This window comes from Sphaeramia orbicularis, chromosome 12 (assembly GCF_902148855.1).
Source record: "Sphaeramia orbicularis chromosome 12, fSphaOr1.1, whole genome shotgun sequence".
Classification (NCBI taxonomy): domain Eukaryota; kingdom Metazoa; phylum Chordata; class Actinopteri; order Kurtiformes; family Apogonidae; genus Sphaeramia; species Sphaeramia orbicularis.
This window is the reverse complement of record NC_043968.1, coordinates 45,030,672-45,055,116: the sequence shown is the minus strand read 5'-3', so window position 1 is coordinate 45,055,116 and position 24,445 is coordinate 45,030,672. Positions and strand designations below refer to the sequence as shown.

Here is a 24,445-nt window from a genome sequence, read left to right as displayed (position 1 = left end):
AAATCTAGTGGATTTCTACAACCTGTTTTAATTCCTGCTTAATTTGTTTTGTCTGTAACTAGTTACGTCACAACATTTGCACAAATAAGGTCAAGACTTTCGATGAACATTTCTCAGAATACACCATAATTGTTTGTTAGCAGCAGCGGTTGTAGTCCATACTGAAAATAGGTCTAACCCTAAAATGTTCAGTTGTTGGTTGAACGTTACAGAGCAGCGCAGCCAACAACCTGGAGGGGGTGGGGCGTGAAGTGGCTCATTTGCATTTAAAGGGCCAGCGCTCAGAACGACCTTTGTTGTGTCATTACTCAGAAATAGGGTTGAAGATGGACCTGTGGAGTTGAATTAATGAAGAATTCAGACCCAAGCATAGCATTTACAGTTTATGTAGACCACAGGAAAATGTTTTAAAATGCATAATTCCATTTAAAAAAGCAAAATATCACTCCTTTAACTTTTGTTGTTGCATTGGGTGGCAGGTTTCATCTTTAGGAAACAGAGGGGAACACTCATTTTGAATAAAACACTCTAGTAACCACACTGACATTCATATTTTGCTGCAGTCTGCCTGGCCGAACATGTTTCTCCTGTTAAAAGTGATTTTTTTTATGTGAGTTTTTGAAAAGTTTTTTAAAAGTGATCGTTTTATGTTTTTCAGATCTTCACACCACCACCAACCTGCGCTCCCGCTCTCTGTCGGGGACGGGACGTTCACTTGTCGGTTCTTGGCTCAAACTGAACCGGACTGAAGACTTCTTCCTGCTTTACTCCCACCTGACCTACGTCACGCTGCCACTGCATCGCATCACCACAGGTCAGCACACACACACACACATAATCATGGATCAGCAATATTAAGGATGCTTTGGTTTTGCCACTGCCTGTCCTGTGACTTCCTTTTTAACCAGACATTAGTTGAGCTTCTATCCAGATGTATTGCACAATTTCTAATAGAATTTTCAGTTTCCACCCACTACTGTTATGTGAATACAAAGAGTAGGGCCATGGAGAGTTGAGACCATAAGGCCATAATCAAATTCTGGTTATTTGATTTTTGATTTATTATTAATTTATTGGCATTAATGGGATTAATATACTTACTGAGCTATAAGACAATGTAGAATAGTGAGGTACTTGTATTTAATTAATGACATATATAATACACAGTAGCTGATCTGGCTACTGAGGAGCTCATGGACATAAGCATAAATTTCTGTTCCAGAATTTGGTTATGTCAGAAAACCGCTGGCTTTAAGGTTTACCTCTGAACCACTGGTAGAAATCTGATGCTTCTTGTGCAAATGGCAATTCAGACTCTTACACAGTTTGATGAAGTATTTGACAAAAATTTGTTTCTGTATCTCCTCATACATGGCAGTGTTTCTGTGCTGTTTTCATCTATAAATGTTTCTTTTTTTTTGTTTGTTGCTTCATGCATTCATCATCATTTATTCGCTGATTTTGTTTCCATTGCACGTTCTCACATTAACCTTTCATCCACACATGAACCTCACCACCTCAGAGGTAAAGACCTTTCTGCAATAGTTCATCTTTGTTTTCTTTCCACCTTTTTGCTTAGGTTTAAAAAGACACAGTGACACCATTTTGATGGGAATCAGTTTGCTGATTAATGATCATCTAATGCAGGGTTGTCAGTCATTTTAGTTCAGAGGCCACATTCAGCAAAATTTGATCTGAAGTGGGCAGAACCAATAAAATAATAAAATAATTATATATAAATAATGTCAACTCCAAACTTTTCTCTGTGTTTTAGAGTGAAAAAAAGTAAATTTACGTTATGAAAAGGTTTGCATCTACAAAATATCCTTTCAAAAGATGTGAATAACATGAACAAACTCAAAAAATAAGTGTAATTTTAACAATATCATGCCTCAGTTTATCATTTACACATGTACATTATAACTCACAGTGGATCTACAAATACACAAAACATTTAGAAACAGACAGAATATTGTTAAAATTGTAATTACTTCTCTTAAAAGATTTCATATTTCATATCTGTTCAGGTTATTCACATTTTTTTGCAAAATTATACTTTGTTTTAGTGTAAATACATTAAAATATTTACATTTACAAAGAGAAAAATTTGGAGTTGTCATTATTTATATGTTATTATGCTAGTATTTATTGGTCCTGCCCACTTGAGATTGAATTGGTCTGAATGTGGAACATGAACTAAAGGGATTAATATCTTATTTTTGCATTTCACAAATTCATCCCAAGGGCTGGACTGGACCCTTTGGCGGGCCAGATTTGGCCCTCAGGCCTCATGTGTGACACCTGTGATCTAATGGAACGCAAAACAAAAAAACAGCTGTTCTGTAAAAATCATAACAATAGATTGTAGCTGCACTACTATAAATAGCTCATTGGAATATTAACCACAACTGCATTGATTAGTCAGTCATTGATTTCATCAGAGAGAAGTGAGTTCCACATTTTAATCCTTTTGAATTCAAAAGTGTAATATTCAGCTTCTATGTCTTTCGTCAAACTTAAAATCAAGCAGTTTTTCTGTGGATTAATTTTTTGAAAATGCCAAACCTGGTCACCAGGTCAATAGAGGCCTTATCTATAAATCATGAGAGGACCTAATTTGTATATAAATGAATATACATTTCCTGTTGTACTACCATTCCTGCATCACCTTATAATATCATGAATATGTGAACCATTTCATGTTTTAGAAATGAAACAAAGTAAATGCAATTAAGCAGAGTTAACAAGCTCTTTTCCCTTAAGTCTCAGATCTTGTGATTTAATGTTTATTTTGTTCATTTTTTATGCTGGCCTTTACAACATCAAATCAGAATAAAGAAAAGTAGTGCAATGGGAATTCAATGACAGGAAAATGATATAAAAGTTTGTAATTTTTTTATAAACTTGTCAAACAACAGTACATTTTAGATATATGCAGGTAGAACATGCATAAGAAAAAAGTCAACATCCAAATAGAGTAAAATTTACAACACAACAGCAGACTGAAATATGTGTTTTATCTGAGAATGATGACAAAACATCCATTAAGACAAAAGATAATGTGTTAATGATATAAAATTTCTATTGTGATAAAATGAAACTAAAACTAATCTTCCCTTTAAACCGGAGTAGAGTTTTAGTTTTATGCTGTGGTGTGTGTTCTCTTTCAGACATCCTGGAGGTTCGGCAGAAGCCCATCCTGATGACATAGCAGGGCTCGACTCCCTCAGAGCATCATTACCAAGTGCCTCCCTGCATCAGGCCACTGAGACAACAGCGCCACCCGGAGTCGAGACAGACAACAACCAATATCTGCTGGACACAGAGGAGGGGACGATCAAACTCCAACCAGCCATTCAAGAAGTGCCTCTTCCTTCTTTTAATTTCCTGCAGTTTGGACGGGTGGTCATCTCTATGGAAACAGCTGTCAGGATCACATGACCTCAGTGTGAAAAGGCATTGGCTGAACTCTGACCAGGAAGGAAACAGATGAGAAGAATGTGTGTTTTCTTGTAAATATCCTGCTGCTTTCCTCACTGAGACGCCTCGACTAGCGAATTACTCTGCGATCTGTTTGACTCTGTTTTGTTTTTGTTTTTTTTGTTTGTTTTTTTTATCTACGACAGCACTAGGTCAGTAGGATTCTGCATCTGGATTGTTTTAAGTGAAATGTGTTTTTGTCTAAGAGGGAAAAGTAACATATAGACCCAGCATAGTGTTGATGCTTTTAGCAAACAGCAGACTAGGTCGCGGTGGGGTCAAATCCATCATCTGATCAAAAATAGCAGAATTTACATATTATATTCAGTCTAACATATACCAAATATTCAACTGTATTATATAATTTGAAATATACACAGATTTGATAAAATAGGTATAAAACACATTTTGTTTAATGCTGAATTATTTACCTGTACTGGAAATAGAAGTGGTTTGTATAGCTTCTCTAACAAGTACCCTGACAAAATAAAACATTTAGTTTAGTCTGAAGTCATTCCACCACTTTGATTCAGACTAAACTATCTTAAAACTTTTCACATATTTACTTTCCCCTTGAAATATAATGGTAACTTTGACTTCCTCTGACTTTTCCATCATCTGGTCAAAATGCGTCGAATACATTAGTCATAATCACAGACTGAGACAGGTGTCATACCAAATGGTGCCATAGGTTTCTGTAAAAGCAGTTAATTACAGATGTTATGGCATGCTTTTTTGAAGGTTTTTCCGTAATACTCAAAGACTCTTATTAACAACTTGATCATAGACTGTAATAAAAAAAGTTAACAGTACAACATTGAAGGCCAAATAAGCCTGGTGGCTGTTTGCAGCATAGGTTATAATGGTGCATTCGATTGGAACAAGGATGTTGGGATTTCTAAATTATCATTTGGAACTTTCAACTGGAAGTCAGATTTCTGACTTCTGAAATTCAAGCTGGCTACTCCATGCATCCATAGTGATCGAATCTGCACTAATATACACTATCAGATTTTCAGATTTTATTTATATCTCATTAAATCAGTTAGACTCACACTTCTGTCCAACTATTCCCTGTCAACATGCTCTGTAGGTCTTTGTTAAATACAGTGTAATGTGTTATCAGCTAGTTTTACCACCACTGGCTTTAGTTTTCTGACTTACACTGGAACAGGGTCAACTCAGTGATGTCACTCACACATCTGAAGTCTGAATACATCTGAGTTATCATTATTATTTTGTTCACATTTTGCTTTTATGCCTTTGTTTTGATGTCACTCTAGACACAGGACCAGGGTCCATTTCTCAGTAATTTTTTAGAGAAACTTGTAGTTACTTTTATCAAACATATGCTTATGCATGAGAAGGAAAAGTTCAGATAGATATGAGCCTAAATTTAATTTTTTAATCTAATGAAGATAAGTCAATGGATCACCAATTGGCCCTAGGAATAGCTATTAAGATAATTTAGTTTTGACCAAAGCAGTGAATTTAACAACGTATATTGACTGTAGAACCTCTGCTAGTGACAAACTAACTGAAAACTTGGAGATCCACTGCTGCTCCCCTGAGATACTTCCTTCAAGAAGTGTTTGTTTCAACCGGGCCCAAAAACCTGATGGATGTGACCCGACCTGCCTGACCCAACATGTGCATATCTGCTGTGTGATTCGTACTGTAGTCGGTTTTCTGCTGTGGCTTTTCACCTCCAATTAAAATTCACAAATCCAATGGAACTGAAATTTCACTTTTTACTGCTTTTGCGTTACTTAAAACAACAACAAAAACTACGAATACACAAACTGGAAGTGACTTGAACAACTACTCAAGTAACAGTGAACGTGAAGATGACGAAAAGGGAATAAAAGGCCCGAAACTGTTTGTTTTTAAAAACCTAGAGAATAACAGGAACTTTCCAAATGGAACCTGATTTCTGAAACGACAAATGACAGTGATGGTCGAGAAAGATTTTTCTGTGTTGTTTTGTTCCTCCCTCTGTGCTCCTGAAGCCTTAAATCTGACTGTGTATGTACCTTTATTCATGTTCTTTTTTGAAAACCTTTAAATCTTTGATTTTCTGTCAGAAACAACCAGCCGAGGCTCCAAAGAGCTGACAGTCATGACTCATCTGTGAACACCATAATGTTTGTTATAGCTGCACCTGTAACAGTTTTATTTTTCTCTGTAATTTATCTGTCAAAACTCAAAGTAACATGTTTATTATACATTCCCACAATCCAAAGTAATGTATTATCTACCTTTATTATTCAAAGGTTAAACTAATCTGTTATTTTTTGTTTTCATTGTCTGATAAATGATGGAAGCTCATTCATAGATTAATCAACTGTACGTTAATGTCAAATGATTTGTTTGTTTTGTTTTCATCTGTTTTGTGTCATCATAAATGGAATATTTGGGTTTTGACAGAATGAAAACATTCAAAGTGTTTGAGAATACAGTTGAAATATTTAAGAGAAACATTAGTGGTGTTAAAAGAAAAAAATCCACGATCCATGTCAGAGTCATATTTTGTTTCTGATTTAATTCCTGCAAAAAAGTTATGTCTTCATGATTGATGAAGACATAACGCACCAGCGTACAGTCGTGGAAAAAAAATTATTAGACCACCCTTGTTTTCTTCAATTTCTTGTTCATTTTAATGCCTGGTACAACTAAAGGTTCATTTGTTTGGACAAATATAATGATAACAACAAAAACAGCTCATAAGAGTTTCATTTAAGAGCTGATATCTATCCATTTTCCATGTTTTCTTGATAATAACCAAAATCACTTCAGTTCCTACATCAATAACTATGGCATTGTACTGCCAAAAACAGTGCTTTTAGGCATTCCATGTTTTCTTTTCTGTCTGTTTTAGTCACATGATACACACAGGCGTTAGTACTTGATTGTATAACCATTATTTTTGATGACTTTTGAAGGTCTAATAATTTTTTCCATGACTAAGTATTTTTTCCACAAATAAGAAATTTTCACTACGATGACTTTATGCTTAGAACATTGCAATTTTTGTCTCAAACTATTCTACATTTAGTTCAGATGTGGTTAATTAGAGTAAAATTGCAATTTTATAAGACTATCATGTCAAATCTGTGACCGAATTGTGTGTCAGGTAGGGAGACCTTGTATTGAGTATTGGCAGATGAATCAATGATTAAAATGATTAACATGTGCAGCACTACAATTCATAATTTAAGAAATTATCAATTATTGAGCGGGAAATTAATTCTGATCTCCTGCTCTCGATAATCGTATACATTTTCCAGAGTTTTTCCTGAGAACTTTCTGTTTTTTTGAATCCCCAGTTTAGATGTACTGAAAAAGTCATTGTTAATTACTGGCTTAATTGTAAATATTCACTTTCTAAAATTACAGACAGAGAAACGAACTAAATCATTAAACAACAAGCTTTTAAAGGAAATAATCAGTTAAAGAAAAATCTAATATCAGTACAAATCAAGGAATTGAAATTAAAATGAATCAGAAAAACATCTTAGAGCACTCACTGATATGAACAGTTAAATACTTGTTGACTTGAGAAAAGAGTCATTGATCAGATGTTATCAGATTGATTTGCACTCAAAGATAAAGCCATGATCGAACAAAGTCAGTCATCAGTGTTCTCTGTGTTGTATTTAAACATTAAACAGGGCACTTTTTCAGTGTTATGATGATGTAGGTTAGTTTCTCCAGCTGAATGTATCCACGCTGTTCGATAGCCAACACTGCTTTAACTATTTGATATGAGCAAAATGACGGTTTGCACTGTAAAACGCTTTTAGAAACTTTTTGAAGTCACTTTTTCCATTTGTTAAAAACCTTTTGTTGACGTGTTCTTACGTCATTAATGCTTTCTTCATTCAGCTTTTGTACACAGACACAAATTAATGTGCATGTGAGTTCACTTCTGTTGCTTAGTTTCCAAACTGTAGCCTATGTACATTTTCCTGTATTTATTTATTAAAATACACATGACCAGAAAACTGATGTTTCTTGGGTTTAATGCACAAGTAGGGGTGTGAAGTGTCTCAGTTCATATGTAATTAAGTGTTGTCAGCAATATGAACAAAAGTGATCATTCCCTTGTGGTATGGGACTGGATGAAGACTCCTTGTTTTTGGTCCAAGTTATTCTGGTTACTGTTGAAAATGTAGAATTGTCTTTCTGGCAATAGTATTTTGGCATCATCCTACTTTTGCTGAAAGCGCAAAGTGGGAAGAATCCATTTTTAATCCAGGATTCCTCAAGATGTCTTTCAGTTAAATAGTTGAACAAAGTCTGATGATAAAGAAGCTCATCATTTTGAAGCTGCTGTGAATTTGTCATGTTTCCACACTCACTTAAAAACAGCCATGAGCTGTATTCAGTTTTCTGTCTGTTAATATTATCAATTTATTACTCAATTTACTTTTTCGACTGAGCTGCAAGATTTGTAATAGCGTGTAGTAATATGACTGAAATCAGAAATACTCTTTTAATCCCAGGATGGGAAATTATCAGTTGCTGCGTACACAGAACAAAGACGGAACAAAGAGCAAAATAATATTCTATCCAGCAATATAATACAACAAGAACACAGCAATAGCTTCAAATAAAAACATAAAAAATGAACTAATTGTAAACTGCAGAAATCTGTCCTGAGTCCAGAAATATCCAGAGAATCATCACATGAGATGAAAAACTATGGAAATGAAAGACCTTGTCGTTTTTCAGTAAGAAATGAGTGATGGTCTAGTTCAAACCCTTTTGCACATTCCATGGCTAGACAAAGCTAAACTAAAATACAATAAAATAAAATTTAATTTGGTCAATAAAAGTTTCAAATTGGGCTCTTGGTGAGTCTTTACATTTTATAACTTGAATATAAAGCTTCCAAATAGTGGTCGCAAACCGCTATCCACTTCGGTAATCTCCGTCAGTCATATGACCCCACAGATCGTTCCGTGCTTCGGCGTCGTCTTTCCCGGTCCCGCCTTCTTACGTTCCTTCCATTTGACGTACGGACGCTCCGCCCTTCTGCTTCCTCTTTTACTGTGGCAGTGAGCGAGAGACACCATGAAGGCGTCCGGCACAGTATGTAAAACGCTTAATTTATCGTTTTTAACTTAAACCACACGCTATTTAAGACAAACTTTATCAATATAAGGCTATAAACATTGACTCTATACTTTTATATTGCCAAAAAAGCCACCTTTGAGGGATATTTTGAGTATTTTTTGTCCCGGTGCTTTAGCGGCTACAACATGGCGTCCGCAGTACCATGTGGACGACGGCAACTTAAAATGTGACGATATGTGTTACTGTGACAGAATGTGTTGAATGACATAAAGTCACTTTAGACGTCGAATGAGCTGAACCACCGACAGGATCACACTCTGATCACTAGAAATCCTGAACATAAAGTGTAATGCATATTGTGTAGCATGGGCTTAAGCTAACTGTTAGCTTCGTGGCTGATGGCAGGAGCTGATGCTAGGATGTTTTCTAATGTCTTATGTGCTCCGTGTGTGATTTCTTTGATACGAGCAGACTTGTAAAGCCTTCCGCTGAAGTCTAGTACTTGTTTTCCATGTATTCGTATTTTAGAGTTCTTCAAATATCTATCATAACTGAGATACGGTTTTGTTTGACTAACATCCCAAAGTGAATCGATTCTGCATTGCTTCATAAAGCACAATAAAGCTGCAAATCTCTCTGTAGTCAGAATTTATCAGTATGTAGGCTGATAATTATTAAATTAATCAACGTAGAATGTATGGCGAGTTTTCCGTGCGAGAAGTAAACGTTAAATATGACAGTGTTATAATTAATTGTATGCACCCAAACCCAAAGGTCATATCATTTCAGTGGTATGATTTTGTCTGGTGTGCTGATAGAAAACCGACCCTTGTCGCCTTTCTCTGATGCTACTGTGCCTTTGAAAGTGAATTCAAGGTTCAACAACTCATGCATTTTAACACCTGACTGGATAACTGTGCATCATGTACCTGTACACTGACTGATATAATTTCTATTTGCAGCTTAGGGAGTATAAAGTCATTGGGCGCCTGCTGCCCTCTGCCAAGAACCCTACCCCTCCTCTGTATCGGATGAGGATCTTTGCCCCAAACCATGTTGTGGCCAAGTCCCGCTTCTGGTACTTTGTCTCCCAGCTGAGGAAGATGAAGAAGGCTTCAGGGGAGACTGTCTACTGTGGTCTGGTGGGTGTCAGATTAAAGCATCAGCAAATGTGTTTTTGGAGGGGATATTTCTTTATAATGTGGCCATATTCATTTGCTAAATTTGATGGTTCAACCTTAAACTGCTTTGCAACACTAAATGACATTACCTTGCCTGCTGTTGGTATTTTCACACACCTGTTTAAATCATGTGTGACATGGAAACTTTGTGCCATCAGTAGACAAATTCTATACAAATTTCAGAAAGCAGGAATTGTCTTTTCTGTAACTGAAATTTACAAGTGAGCAGTATTTGTGTAGCTTCTGAGTTTTTCAGTCCAGGAGGATGAAATATCAATTAGCAGTTTATAAGAATTAGATTTTTGTGAAATACTATATCAGATACAACTTATTAAAAGCGGTAAGTATTGATTATAAGAAGAATGAAGGGCATTTTTCACACCAAAGAACAATTAAAGTTACATATTAGTTTTCTGCAGAAATAAAAGCTGAATTCAAAGAAGACAAAGCTTGCAATATGCTGTTATTTAGGAAGTTTATAGGAAATGCCAATGCACTCGACCACCTCAGCTTATGTGTCTCCGAATAAAAGAGCTTAAGGTTGCACATAAATTAGTAAATGTGGTATTGTATTCAATGTTAGTGGAGGTGATTTTTGTATTACTAAAATATTCAATCCTATCCTGTGATGTATTTATATGTCTTAAGTCATTTTTTACCAAGAGGAATCTGCAGGAACCCTGCATATATATTGAATGTCCTGAAACTTAGAAACATGAATGCACCAGGTCTCTGATGCTCAACACAACAGGGTTATTTGTATTGTTCAGTCCTTTCTCTGTTCAGTAGCCATTTGTGTGTTTAATGACTCGGTGCATGCTGTATGGTTCACCTCCTCAGGTGCACGAGAAGACCCCGCTGAAGGTGAAGAACTTCGGTATCTGGCTGCGTTATGATTCTCGTAGCGGCACCCACAACATGTACAGAGAGTACAGGGACCTGACCACCTCTGGAGCCGTCACTCAGTGCTGTGAGTGCACAACGTTGAAATGCACACCCACATAAACTTAGCATCAACTCAGTAAGCAGTGGTGGGGGGGGGGGTTTGGAGAGGCTCCATTACCAAAGACGATTTAAGTTTGGTTCTCAGAATAATGAAGAAATGAACTGATGAAGTCAATTAACATAAAATCAACCACCAGTTGTCAGATAGTCAGCTTTATTTAAAATAAGCCAAATGGTTATTGGTTGCCACTTCACAAATACTTCAATTTCAGAAGCCAAGAGGTTTTCACAGTGATTGCTGTCTTATTTTTCAGTCAACTTCCTTTTTTTCATATTATTTGGAGATATGTTTTATAAAAGTGTGTGTTTCAGTGTCTGCAAATATAGCAAAATAAAAATCTGGATAAACCTCAGACTTGACTATATTAAGCGAAATAGAAATATGCCAAAACTGTCTGGGGGTTCAACAACTTTTCAGCTGAACATTATTCAGCTGCATTTAAAACAAGTTTCATCACCAGGTTGTCCACAGACATTTTTTTTTTAACATTTGAAACCCCAGAGACATTTAGTTTGTATTAAACCAAGTAGGGCATCAGTTCCTCATTATAGAGTTTGAAAATGAAACGTGTTCTTTTGTTAAATGTCTAATCAACTATTCATTATATCAGATTACTATTTTTCTGCTAATAACTCACTTTTTGTTTTTAGATGTATTTGACCAAAACTACATTTACAGGCTATTTGTCCTTTTTGAATTGAGCCTTTATAGCCAAACAAATTAATAATAGATGATGGGGTTTATCAATAATTCAGTAGGTGGACATTGCTTGCAGATAACTGATCAACTCAATGTCATGACTGAACAGGACAAAGTTGATACCAGAACAGATCCAGCTGATACCAACACGTAATGTTTTCCTTGGTGGATCAACAGCGTAAAGACGTCAAACATCGTTACATGATCTTAAAGACGTTTTGTTTAAAATTGATGTTAATGAAGCCCCTTTTCTTGTAGATCGTGATATGGGAGCTCGCCATCGTGCCCGCGCCCACTCTATCCAGATCATGAAGGTGGAGGTCATCGCCGCTAACAAGTGTCGCAGACCAGCCGTCAAGCAGTTCCACGTGAGTCTCCTTAAACAGTTAATTCTTATGCTGCGTTTCCACTACGTGGAACCAGCCCGGCTCGGCTCGGCTCGACTCGGTATTCCTAGAGAGCGTTTCCATTACAAGATACTACTGACTTTACAGTACCTGGTCGTCATAGTGATGCAGCGTGTTACTTCCGTGTCGTCTGTTCAGAGAGTTGCTGATAAACTCGCTCGTTGCGTTGTCTCATCTGAATTTTTACGTCGGCCACCAAAGACTGAATCTCCTCAACCGACCATGGTGTAGTTTTGGGCTGTTACCATGTGGATTAAATATACCGCTATATTTACTGTCAACTTCCGCATCTGTTTTTTTGTAAAATGGGGGGCCACAGAGAAAACTATGTGACCAATCAGTGGTCTGCAGTGTGTACACGTCACGTTTTAGTATCTGGTCCCCAGTCCTGGAACCTCGGCGGAGGTGATACCAAAAAAGTAGTACCGGGTACCAGATTCCAGGTCCTTTTTCGTAATGGAAACGCAAAAAAAGTCGAGTCGAGCCGATACTACGTAGTGGAAATCGGGCATTAGTTTTTTGGTGAATGGCGGGTCTCTCTCTGGACTGTCTCAGTTTGTCAGCTCCAGTTCATAAACCCGCTAGACAATAAGCCAGATTCCTCTTCCAGATTTCCAGCTTCCCATCTTCAAACCTGGCGGTTAGAAACTGGCGACAATAAGATTTTTAATAGTAACATGGGTAGTGTCTTTGCCTCAGTGAAACTCACATTTTTTTTTCTGACTCATCTTGCAGGACTCCAAGATCAAGTTCCCTCTGCCCCACAGGGTACTGCGCCGCCAGCACAAACCCCGCTTCACCACCAAGAGACCAAACACCTTCTTCTAAAAGAACATTTTTTCATTTTGTGCGGGAAGTAATAAAAATTTCTATAATGGAACAGTCAATGCCTCATTTTTATTTATTTTTATTAACACTATCTAGACCTTAGCGCTATGAAATTTGGTATGAACTTTAGATCACCCAACACAATTTGAAAAAAATTTAGGTAAACCCAGTCAAACTTGAGGAAAAGAAGGTGGAATTTGAAACAAGTCTCTAACGGGTGGATCTTCTCATGTCCTTGGACTTGAAAAATTACATGAGTTATAGTCTTAAAAATAAATTTCAAGCTTGCCAGTTTGTAAAGGTGTATTTGAGTCAACCTGTGGCTCTAGCTTCAGAAAAGCATGAGAAATATACTAAATGAAATGAATGTTTTGTTTTTCTTAAAATCTCAATGAAATTTAGATTCTTAGTTTGTCATTCTCTTTAACCAAATGAGTTAACACTCAGGTGACTGAGCTTATGATCCACTGACAGTATACCAATGTCCTAAAAATGAATTAACACTTGCTAATTTCTTACTCCTGGCAACATTTATTAATGCCTCTTAATGAAGGAAAATGAAATGAGCTTTTCTGTTTTCAAAGGGTAACTAGGTTGGCAAGGAGGAAACCTGCAGTAGCTCTATGAAACAACTAAAATATTTGAAGATCTACTATAAACTGAGTTGCCTTTGTTCATTTATCTTTCTATTTTATTTAGTTTTACTTATTGATCTTATGTCGATTTCATGTTTGCTTGTCAGTAAAACGAGCTAGTATCTATAATAAAAAACTTTTTCAATCGGGAAATAAGTTCCTGAGAGCCAATCAGAATCAGATTACAATGACATCAGATCACATGAGGGTCAGAGTCCTTAAGAAAAATATTTTAACTCACTAACAACATTTGCTAAATTTTACGTTGCTAACCCTTGATTAAAAAAGACATGGGCAACAATTAAATTCAAGCAACAGGAATTAAATGTAAACTTAATCTGAGAGAACAGGCTTTGACAGATGAATGGTCAAACACTTCTGCTTATGGTGAGTCAGTCATCATGCTAATGCTAAGCTAACACTGTAAACTCATGCAAAAATGAATAATCAGAAATGACAAAGCACTAAATGACAAGCAGAATATTAGCAGTGTCCGAAGTAAGATTTATTGCACGAATTTTGTTTTAAACTTCCAACACATTCTCCAGTTATTTATCCCTAAGTGTATGTATCAGTACAAACAGAAAAAGCATTTAGCCGAGATTTGACTTAAACAGCAGTTTATTACATCTGCTAAGAGTTCAAATACCCTTCAAACCAAACACAGTATTTAAGTATATACTACAATATTATGTCTTTATTTCACCATGATTAAAAAAATAGATAATAAAAAATGTCGTTGCACTTTTACTGTGAACAGTAGTGTGATAAATGGTGTCATGAAGATTAATACTGGATGCTAGTTACTGTAACAAGAAGAACAAGGGGAAGTAGATCCACAGAGGACCTGCTTTCTGTGGATTTAAAAGGTAATTTTAATTGAACAAAAACAATTACTTTTAGATGGTAATAAATGATCAAATTAGTGGACATATATTAAGGTGAAAACCAATAGATTTGTCAGATATATTTGATTTTGACAGAATGATGAAAACTGGTTGGTGGCTGCTGTTCTGTAACTGACCACCACCTGTCACCTTTGACCTCACCATACATAGAAATGTCAGCCCCAGCTGTCCTGAGGTTGTTTCAGCTTTTATCCACACGGAGGCAGTGTTCTCCACGTCGTGTATGTGTCTGTCCACTGTAATATGTTTTTGATCATTAGGCAGTTTTGCTTGTTTACTAGTTTAAGACTAAGTAGGAACATTTATATACCTTTGTAATGGGACAGAACCAGCATGACCTAACTTGATTGACTTCTCTAATTTATTAGTTTTTTATGTAGCATTAATATGGCATGAATGAAAGAAAAATTTTAGAGTAATTCATACAATAGCAATTGAGAAATTTATAAAAACTCTGAAGTTTGTATTATTATTTGGTGTTGTTGCTGCTTTGGGATGTTATGACTAATGAATAGATAAAAGAGTACATGATTAAAACAGTCATCTTACTACCAGTGTTTTGTTTCTGTCAGAGGAAAGAATGACTTTTTCATGTTTCAGATGCAACCACTTAAAGTTTATTTTTTAAAACTGATTATTAAAATAGACGTTTGTTCTTCATCATTGTTAATGGTTACTTTAAATCTGTGATTAGAATTTGTGTGGTCGTTTAATGGACTATTTTCCAACACATCCTCTCCTAACTGTGTCTTAGAACGACTGGATATTTTTTTTTGGAATATTAACTGTCCCTCACGCATCTAAACAGTTTTATAGGGTGCCGTGCTTTTTTAAGTTCTCATCTGGACTCAGTCCAACTCGGACAAGCTGTGTCTATCTAACTGCAGCCTGCTGTAACACCCTGTTCTGCAGTAGAATCTCATTAGAATATGATGTTTGGCTTGTTATGTGGCATCGTGCTGGGAGCAGGGTGGCGTTACAGTAGAGGTGGTGGAGGTGCTGTGGAGCTGGATGGGAGTTCACTGGGTGTGTTTGAAAGAGAGGGAGCAGTGGGTGGCTGCAGAAAAGACCTCACTCAGTGATGGAAAACATTCTTTTCAATGCGTCACAGTCATAAACATGTAAAATCATTACAGATACCCCCTCAAAAAAGCCTGAATCTGAGCTGACTTCACCCCATGGTATGTAAGACAGACTCCAAAGCAAACAGAACAAAAATGGCACTCAAACTGGTGATTCTGATGGTTAATTAAATTCTAATATACAGGCCCATGTTTATGAGCCGGATCAGACTATTAGTGCTCACTTAGCAGCAACATTTTCCATTATTCGTGAGCAGCTCTTTAAAGAGCACTTCTGACAGGAAGCAGGTTATAGCTTCAGAAATCAGCTCCATACAAAGACGCTCAGTATGTCCTGCAGCTTTTTATTGTTGGGATTAAAAGGCTGTTTAGAAATATATTTAAATGTTCTCTGTGACTCCACAGAAAGTTAAAGTTAGTGCTTCCCAGTGGAGCTCATTGTGAATCACAGAGAGCTCAGAAGTCGTTAAATATAACTGTCTGTGCTTTCGGCCCGACATTAATGTATAAAGTACTGTAGACTCAAATGTGTGCTGTGAAGTACTGTTCACATACACAGCTACACAAAAACTAACCCTGCTGTGCTTAAAAGCAGAGTTTTGAGATGTCAGATTATGATGTTGGGGCAACTTGATCAACTCCTGGTGTTAGAAAATATTTAATCAGTTTCTGCTGGCGGTTTGGTGCCACAGGTCTCCTCTGTGTGCTGAGATGTGTTTGTGGTTAGTTTGAAGTTACCGCATTTTGTGTAAAAAATATGAACTATAATGATTCATCAGCCATTGTGCAAAGTTTTCCGTTTTGAAATGATCCAGGTTAATTTGTACTGCTGGTCAACCATGAGTTGCAGACTCTGCATTGACTCCAATATGGTATTACTGGATCGGCCCCCTTTAAATGAATGAGAAGATTAATGCTCTGGGATAGCTTATTCTGTTTGGCCTGCAAATCAAAACCAAAATATATTCAGTTTACAGATATAACAAAGGAAAGCATTAATACTCTAATCTGACGTACCACAGCTTGTTAAAGTTTGGCATTTTTGCAGTAAAAATGACTAAAATGATGAATTAGTTATCAAAAATATTGCAGATAAACTTTCTGTCTATTGACTAGATGATTAATTGATTAATGTATGCTGTTTTGCTTTGAGCAAAATGTTCCAGAAGCACCTTAAAAAGGGCATAACATCATTTTCTACAGCTACTCTAGTGAACAAAAGTGTAATTCATTTAAATAGGATGTATAAATGTGATTGACGCTTCACTGTAAGCCCATTCACTTATCATTTTAGTGCATGCATCTGTGTATACTCTTCCTGCACACAAAGGGGAGTCCTGACTGAGGCTCTGAGGCTTCAACCTGACCACAGTCTGGTCTCGATCTCTGCCAGGTTTACTGTTCTGTGGCATGGGCTGGAGGCTTTGTGGAACTCTCTGGGCACCGAGTGGCAAAGCCTCAAACCACAAAATCCACAGGGCATAAAGGCTCTTAGTGTCAGGGCTTCAGGCGGCAGCTGGCAGGTTGAAATGAACGACGACTCAATGTGTTGATGGATGCGGAGGAGGTGGAAGGTAGAGAAGATAATTGTCCTAGAGAAGGGAAAACTTATTATATGACCTGCTCCAAAGGCCATGATGGGGACGGACTGTTGACTTTTCTAGCCACAGTTTGTTCTGATGAGTTTAAAATAACAGTGTGAAAGTAACAGTACATCTGGGTCTCTTTGTAAACCTCAAATCAGGCAGTGAATGTTAATTTAAAAGATTTTAAACACAAATGTATGCAAAGCAATAAGAGAAAAGTGATCTTTTTTTCCTACAATTAAAACTTAAGTGTGGATGACATGGTGGTGCAGTGGTTAGCACTCATGCCTCATAGCAAGAAGGTCCTGGGTTTGATTTTGACACCAGTCGATGGGGGTGGGACCTTTCTGTGTGGAGTTTGCATGTTCTCCCCATGTCTGCGTGGGTTCTCTCCGGGTACTCCGGCTTCCTCCCACCATCCAAAGATATGCACTGATAGGTTAGTTGGTTAATCTAAATTGCCCATAGGTGTGAATGTGAGAGTGATTGGTTGTTTGGCCCTGTGATGAACTGGTGACATGTCCAGGGTGTACCCCACCTTCACCCATAAGTAGCTGGAATAGGCTCCAGCGACCCTAGTGAGGATAAAGTGGGTTCAGATAATGAATGAATAAAACTGAAGTATGACACTGGTATGTCATAACAAACAGGTGGAAAGAATAGCCGTTCTGTGGGTCAAATCTGTGAATTTAATTTCCAAACTGAGCATTGTATTCAAGAAGTACACTGTTTTTTTCTCAGAATTAAGTACAGAATTACTGTACTGTACTTATTCTCCTAGTATCGCAGTATTATTATCAAAGAATACTTCGCTTGATTACCAGATGATCGTGGCAGCCTATATTAATAATAATGCTAATAAAAAATAAATGCAAAAATACACAGAATACCAATGTGGGGATATTTTTAAATGACAACAAACTACTAATAAATTTAAATTAATATTGAAGGTATAAGTACATATGTTGAAACAAATATAGTATACTGTATTATTGTAGACTCACATGTTGTTACTCTTGTCTCCACAATATGAAGCTATAACCAGCAGTTATTTGCTTAGTTTAACAAAGTGACTAAACAATACTTCATAAACTAACAAACTATACAGACTATATCCTTTAATGGTATTCTGTTCATCAATGGTTACTTCTTCTGTCCTGCTTTACATTTTTCACTAAATTTGTCTGTAAAAGTTTAGAAATATATATTTTCACAACATATACATCAGTGACTAAATTATTTACCCAGTAAAACAGAAATAACAGATCAGTAGACTCAAAAGAACAGGAACACATTAGTCAGGGTGCCTTGAGTTGAGATTGCCTTTTGTTTTCAACATCAGCACAGATTAAAACTCCTCATACTGCTCAGAAAAATCTGACCATTTGCACTCTTGGTCTTCCCAGGAGTCCCTTGACTGATGAAGATGGTGATAAGACTGAAAGCTGTGGAACAAACTGGTAAGTTGACCTTTAGATGAGACTGTTCTGTGTGTGGAGAACTCACACTCATAACCTCTGTGGCAAGTTGGCTCTTAAATAATCTCTGTATAGTTCAGGATTTTCCTAAGCGGTTTCCTTACACTGAAAAATACAGGGCATGTTTTAAAGAGAAAAATACTTTTCTTCAGTCTGGAGAAAGAGAGAAAAGTAAAAGCCAGCTCAGCTATCGGCAGCATGGCAGAATCCACAACCTGCTGACTCAGACTCCAGCCGTGTGATTGACTGGCTTTAAGTTTGCCCAGTTTTCTCCAGGAGGAAAGCGAAGCAGGGATGGATCAGGACTAAACCCAGACCACGTCTACGATCTGTGGCAGAGGAATGTGCTAAAAGCTGCATCCAACCAGCCAAACACTTTTTCCTCACATTAATGTTTCTCAGAACCTCCCACGAATCTTCCGAACCTGCCGGAGCCAACATGACATGTAATCACAAAGATCAACAAACCCTTAACAGCTTCCACAGAGTATCAGCATGATGGACCACAGGCCAGCTTTATAAAGAGGTGAAGACTCACTATGGGATTTGGTGATGCCCTGCACATAGGTTTAAGTGGGGAGGTAGGAAATAAAAGTGAGGCTACGAGCAGTCAGTGCCAGTGAAAGTTCAACTTTTGGTGACATTCAGAGGAAACAGTGACATCTGGTGGTCGTCATGGTAACTGTAAAAAAAAAAGAGATAGGACTGATAACTGACAGTCACACATATAGTATTCTTTAGTTGTTGGTAATAAAGTGCAACTTAACTCAAATAAAAATGTTTTCTGTCCAGATTTTAAAGATACCAGCCTGACCTTTGCATCTTTTGGGTTTTTACCCTGACCTTTTTGCCTTTGCTCTTTTCAAAACAAAAGTCACTTTAAAAACTCACTGTATGCACATGGCAGGCAGCAACAGACACAGAAGACAATGCAAATTTATAGCAAAGAGTCAGAATTTTTTTTTCTTTCTCTGAAGTTGGTGGAGACCAAAGCAGTGCTAAAAGGAGACGGAATGTAGGCCTTAGATTAAAAAATGTGCCACACAGATGACTTGACTGGAATGATCATGTTTACCAGTGTCTGCAAACGTGGAAAAAAGCAGCTATTTGCTTTAATTTCTTAATTTCATACTCTTTACTGAAAATTAGTGGATATTGTAGAATTGGTTCTCTGATTTTGTCAGTCCACTTTAATTTATGCAAACTGACAGAACTGGCATTTGTCATTATGACAAGTATTATAAAATGAAATGTGTCCTACATCAGCAACCTGTGTGGACGTCGTCTTTTACTTAACAAACTATCTCTGAACATACCAGGATGCCGAAATAACCACAAATCACTACAAACCGTCAGACGAGCCTTTGTTTCTGGTGGACTTTAAATTATGGGCACCATCGACCTCCAGATGATAATGGACACAGAAAACACACAGGCTTTAGTCTGTCACAAAGATGGGCAACAATAATGAGTTAAGTTAAAGACAAACATAACTTAGAAGTATTAGTTTGAGTTGTTGAAGTGCATTTACATTATGTAGATTTCACCACAACACTGATACACGGTCCACAGATATACCCTTCATGACTGCAGTACACTCTCAGTGGTACACTGACATGTACAATTGTATCCGCTATATTTAATGTTTCAGGTGTTTGTGTATGTACAGTATATAAGTGCATATTGTGGTATGATGCCATCATTTTGTAATCTCTTCATTTCCCCTGACCACAAGGATACACATAAACTAGTGTTTTTAAGTCTTCACTTTGCAAGGTATTTTACCAACATCTCTGGTTCAGTGACCTAAAACATCATTTACATGTGGGCATACAATGCAGAGTGTATTTGAAAAACATTCACGTTTGTGTGGACAGGGCATCACAGAGCTGCTGGTGTCTGACAGGTTATGAGCAGTTCACTGCTGACAACATGAAGATCAAATGTTGATAGAGGCGACAATGAGAGGAGACATGGCAGACTGTGTTTATTCATGGGCTCTGACAGCTTCGTCACTTCCACTCGGAAACAACTGCTGAGTGGAAATGCAACACCTAGCGATACAATTTAAATGACATTTTATAGGTGACAATGACTCAACACCTACTTAAAGTTCTGGGATCATCTGGAGTGTTCTCACCTTGATGCCGATGTAGAGTCAACCATTTGAGATTAATCTACATGATGACATTTATGTAAAAAATTCAGTGTTAACACCCTTTAATCAGAGGTGTGAGGCCCACCTGCCCTTCAGAGGGCGTCTGCCAAACCTCATCCATTTTCTGGTGGGTCAAAGTAAAAACATTATACTGCTCTGTTCAGAACCACTTCACTCCCACAAGGACAGCAATTTTGCTTGGTAAATCCACTGCATCTGTTGATTAGTTTAAAGAAAGGAATCCCAAATAATGTACCTGAACACCAGTCACACATCACAGGCTATAGAATTTGCTCTTGTAGGTTTGACGATAGCTTCAAGATTTCAGTTTGAAGTCGAAAAGAACTGAAAAGCAGTGGAAATATTGCAAATATAGCACACATTTAAAGTCATATTGTTTTTTTAGCTTACCGGCTGACAGGCCGCAAGCTATTGTCGTCATGCGGCGTCTGTCATTGTCGTCTGTCGTTGTCTGTCGTCCGTTACAAAAATTTCAATCGTCTTCTTCTCCGAAACTACAATTCCGATTGACTTCAAACTTGGTATACAGCTTCTTTATGATGATGTCAACAAAAGTTAGTGAAATTATTTGGATCTGGATCTGATTCTGGATTTGGTGCGACTTTGAAAAATTTCCCCATTATAAGACATAGGAAGTGGATCGATGCAATAACTCAGTTAATATAAATGATATCCAGTGTAAATTTCTCCAGTCCAACCCTGATGGGGAGATGACCAAAATGTAATGTCCACATGCTGATCAGGATCTTCTTCTGGATCCGGGAACTTATGGAAAATTTAACATGGGCTCTTATGGGGAAAACATTTCAATCGTCTTCTTCTCCGAAACTACAGTTCTGATTGACTTCAAACTTCTTTATGATGATGTCAACACAAGGTATTGAAATTATTTCAATCCGGATCTGATTCTGGATTTGGTGCGACTTTGAAACATTTTCCCATTATAAGAGATAGGAAGTAGACTGATACAAGAAATCAGTAAGTATCAATGATATCAAGTTGGAATTTGAAGTTTTTACAGATCTGATTGGAAAATGACCAAAACATGGGCTATTTCTGTAATATAATAAATACACATAACTGGGTGATAATAAATGGCATCTGGATACATTTCCCAAAGCTTTTAATTTGGCCGGTAAGCTACAGGGCCATTGGTCCTAGATGGCAAAGAAGTACCATGTTCTTTCATATGCTTTTCTATAGGAGTCCTCTGATACTCTATCCTGCAGATAAACATAAACTACTCCCATAACACACACAGAGTGAGGTGAAGTTTCACTTGAATTTTACATAATACATAATATGTCAGTTATCTAATTATATTTTTTTACTGTTAGATTATGCATTTGTCTTAGTGTTCCTTGATTGGTAATCCTGTTATAAACATAAGTTATTATAAGTTTGACACGAATTTATTTAAAGGCTTTGACACATTTTTAGTTGAGGTGAACATATCAGTACCAGTTGAAGAGATTCCCAGCTGATTTTTACATTTAAAAAAATTTATATGTGGGAATCCAGTCATAACTGCTATTATTCTGTAAAAGGTACAGTTTACTTCCATTTTAGGTTGTGTAATTTTGCAGTAGAGTCAAAACCAGGCTCACTTTGGTTCATGTTAACTTTTATATAATTTGGTTGAGAGAGGATCTGAGTTACATAAAGGCCAGTCTTTGAAGTGGCTCTAGGTTTGTTGGCTTTTGGGCCCAAGAACTGTCGGCCATAGTGAGGCTCATTAGGGTGACGATAAGTAGACCCCTCCTTCGTCTTGATCCAAGTCCAGGCAGCTTTCATCCAAAATCTCATTCTGATGAAACACCCCTGTCAGCTCCTATTGAGGCCACAATGAAGCTGCAAAATGGACACACAGAGGGAGCTTTATTCTTCAAGAAGGCGCTCACTGAAAATTGGTTAAAGAAAAGAAAAGAAAGGAGGGAGGACTTTGAACTTTCTCCCTGTTGGTATATGTTACAAAACTCTACTCACAGACCTATAGCTGTGAGGAGCTATGGCAGAGAAGATGAAGAAGAAGAAAAAATGGTCAATAATGGCGCCAGGATGCTTTGGAAGTCGGGAAGATGAGGGAGGGAGAGTAGGGCAGAAACTCCTCAGGATGATGGAAAGAAAGATTAACCTGCACAGACATCACAACAACTTCAAATAGAGAAAAGTAGGATGAAATAAACCAGTGGGGAAAATGATTCACCGCTACAGTTTTGTGATGTAACAGACCACATGGTGGTTAAACTGAGATTTTACGATATTAACCGAGGAAATATAGTATTATGGATAAGAAGATATCAGTATGATTAAACATACATCATTCACCCATCATCCCTCCAAGACTTTGTAATCTGTTACCTTTTATGTAAGTAGAATTAAAATCCACAACCTCAATCACACATTTTTCACCTTTTGGAAAAACATAGGTTAGCTGCAACCAAACTATGACATGTTTCTGACATAACACATGACACATCTCAGTGATGACTAAACAATACATCTACCTGTGCTGTGCACAGTACACCTGTTATACACCTGTTAGACCACAGTGTTTCCTCTTACATGCAATCTCACCACAGTTCTATAATGAACTACATTTTTCCACACTACTAATGGATAGGGTTAGCCAATACAGCCAATATCTTTTATCAAGGTATATGTAACTTTATATCCTGTCATCAGTATATATCATGATACAGCAATTGTGGTTGAAATTCAGTAAAGAAATGATTCCGTGTTGCATTCACATGTGCTCATATAATTTTACTGATTGCATCTGTGTACAGAATGCAAAGTGAGTAATTTGTAGCCCAAGCATATAAATGTGACATCTTGTCTGGTGTCTTGGTGTCATAAAACTAATTTCTGGGTCCAAAAAAACTAATGACGGCAGAGCCTGTGAGCATGTTTACTATGACGTCTGTGTTGAGTAAGGCGCCAGTTAGGGTTCAGAAAGGGCACAATTCATTTATTAATTCATATACAGTGATTAGTGCAATTTTCAATAATCAGTGTTCTATTTGCAGAAGGTTGTATTTTAAGTGTTTTAAATAATGTTTAATCTCCACATTCATTTTAATGTACCTCTACCTTCCCCTGAACTAGACAGCACAGATAAAGGGCTGACAAACAAACCCTGTTATAAAAGCACTATTCTATACCTGGGAAACCCATAGTGCTCAATTGGGAAGATGCAGAAAGAACTGGGGAATGGGCTAATGTTAGCCAGAAGCAAACTTTATTTATTAAATTAATTATTTTCCTTTTTGTAAGAAATGTAACTGTACGTGTCACCCTCATCCACTTCCCCTGCTCTTTAGTATTATATATAATATTATAGAATGACAGCTGGATGTGTTTATCGACTCACAGAGACAGTCCTTTTACAAAACAGAGTGTAAAGGGCTTATGGGGGGGGGGTCTAGTTGTTTTTCATAGAGGGGCTTTGCACTTATGTGTTGACAATATCTAGTTTGAATATGGATATATTATTACTATATCACTATATAGGACAATATAGAATACTTTATGTATTTATTTTATATATGTACTGTATATGTGTTTTTGTTTGTTTTTTAGTTTTTATTAATATCTGATATTAACATCTGGTAGGATCATTTGTAAATGGATATTATTATATTAGTGTATATAGGAAAAAGGATGTCTGACATTGTTTTATTATTATTATTATTATTATTATTATTATTATTATTATTATTATTATTATTATTATTACACAGACATCCTTCCGGAATAAAGGTGAAGTATTCCTATAATAGATGTGCTGTGTAAAAGGGGCTACAGAGTGCCTTTTCTTTGTCAAGTACATGCAAGTCACTGCCCCATCAGTCAGGCATGATCAGCGACATGTTGCCTCCTTCACAGGCTGTTCCA

The 24,445-nt window shown here is 36.9% G+C and overlaps 2 protein-coding genes and 1 non-coding gene across 4 annotated transcripts in view; all 3 read left to right on the top strand.

Annotated features, from left to right (window-relative positions):
• Nucleotides 1-4,282, top strand: part of kiaa0930 — a 38,443-nt gene extending 34,161 nt beyond the window's left edge. The window contains exons 9-10 of the mRNA XM_030149056.1: nt 659-814; nt 3,171-4,282. Coding sequence (XP_030004916.1) covers nt 659-814; nt 3,171-3,211 — 197 coding nt within the window. The 3' untranslated portion in view covers nt 3,212-4,282. The remainder of the gene's footprint in view (nt 1-658; nt 815-3,170) is intronic.
• A 4,214-nt stretch (nt 4,283-8,496) lies between these two features.
• On the top strand, nt 8,497-12,732 carry rpl18a (ribosomal protein L18a). 2 transcript variants are annotated; one of them, XM_030149057.1, is made up of 5 exons: nt 8,497-8,574; nt 9,522-9,701; nt 10,581-10,710; nt 11,704-11,813; nt 12,588-12,732. In XM_030149057.1, exons 1-5 carry the CDS (start codon nt 8,557-8,559, stop codon nt 12,678-12,680), a joined length of 531 nt encoding a protein of 176 aa, XP_030004917.1. In that variant the 5' UTR covers nt 8,497-8,556; the 3' UTR covers nt 12,681-12,732. The 2 variants fall into 2 exon arrangements, with proteins under 2 accessions (XP_030004917.1, XP_030004918.1); XM_030149058.1 differs by lacking the exon at nt 12,588-12,732 and adding an exon at nt 12,368-12,443 and having other exon boundaries at nt 11,704-11,842.
• On the top strand, nt 9,315-9,446 carry LOC115430910 (small nucleolar RNA SNORA68). The gene has a single exon (XR_003937035.1). It is a non-coding gene; the product is annotated as a small nucleolar RNA SNORA68 (small nucleolar RNA).
• Nucleotides 12,733-24,445: the final 11,713 nt, after the last annotated feature.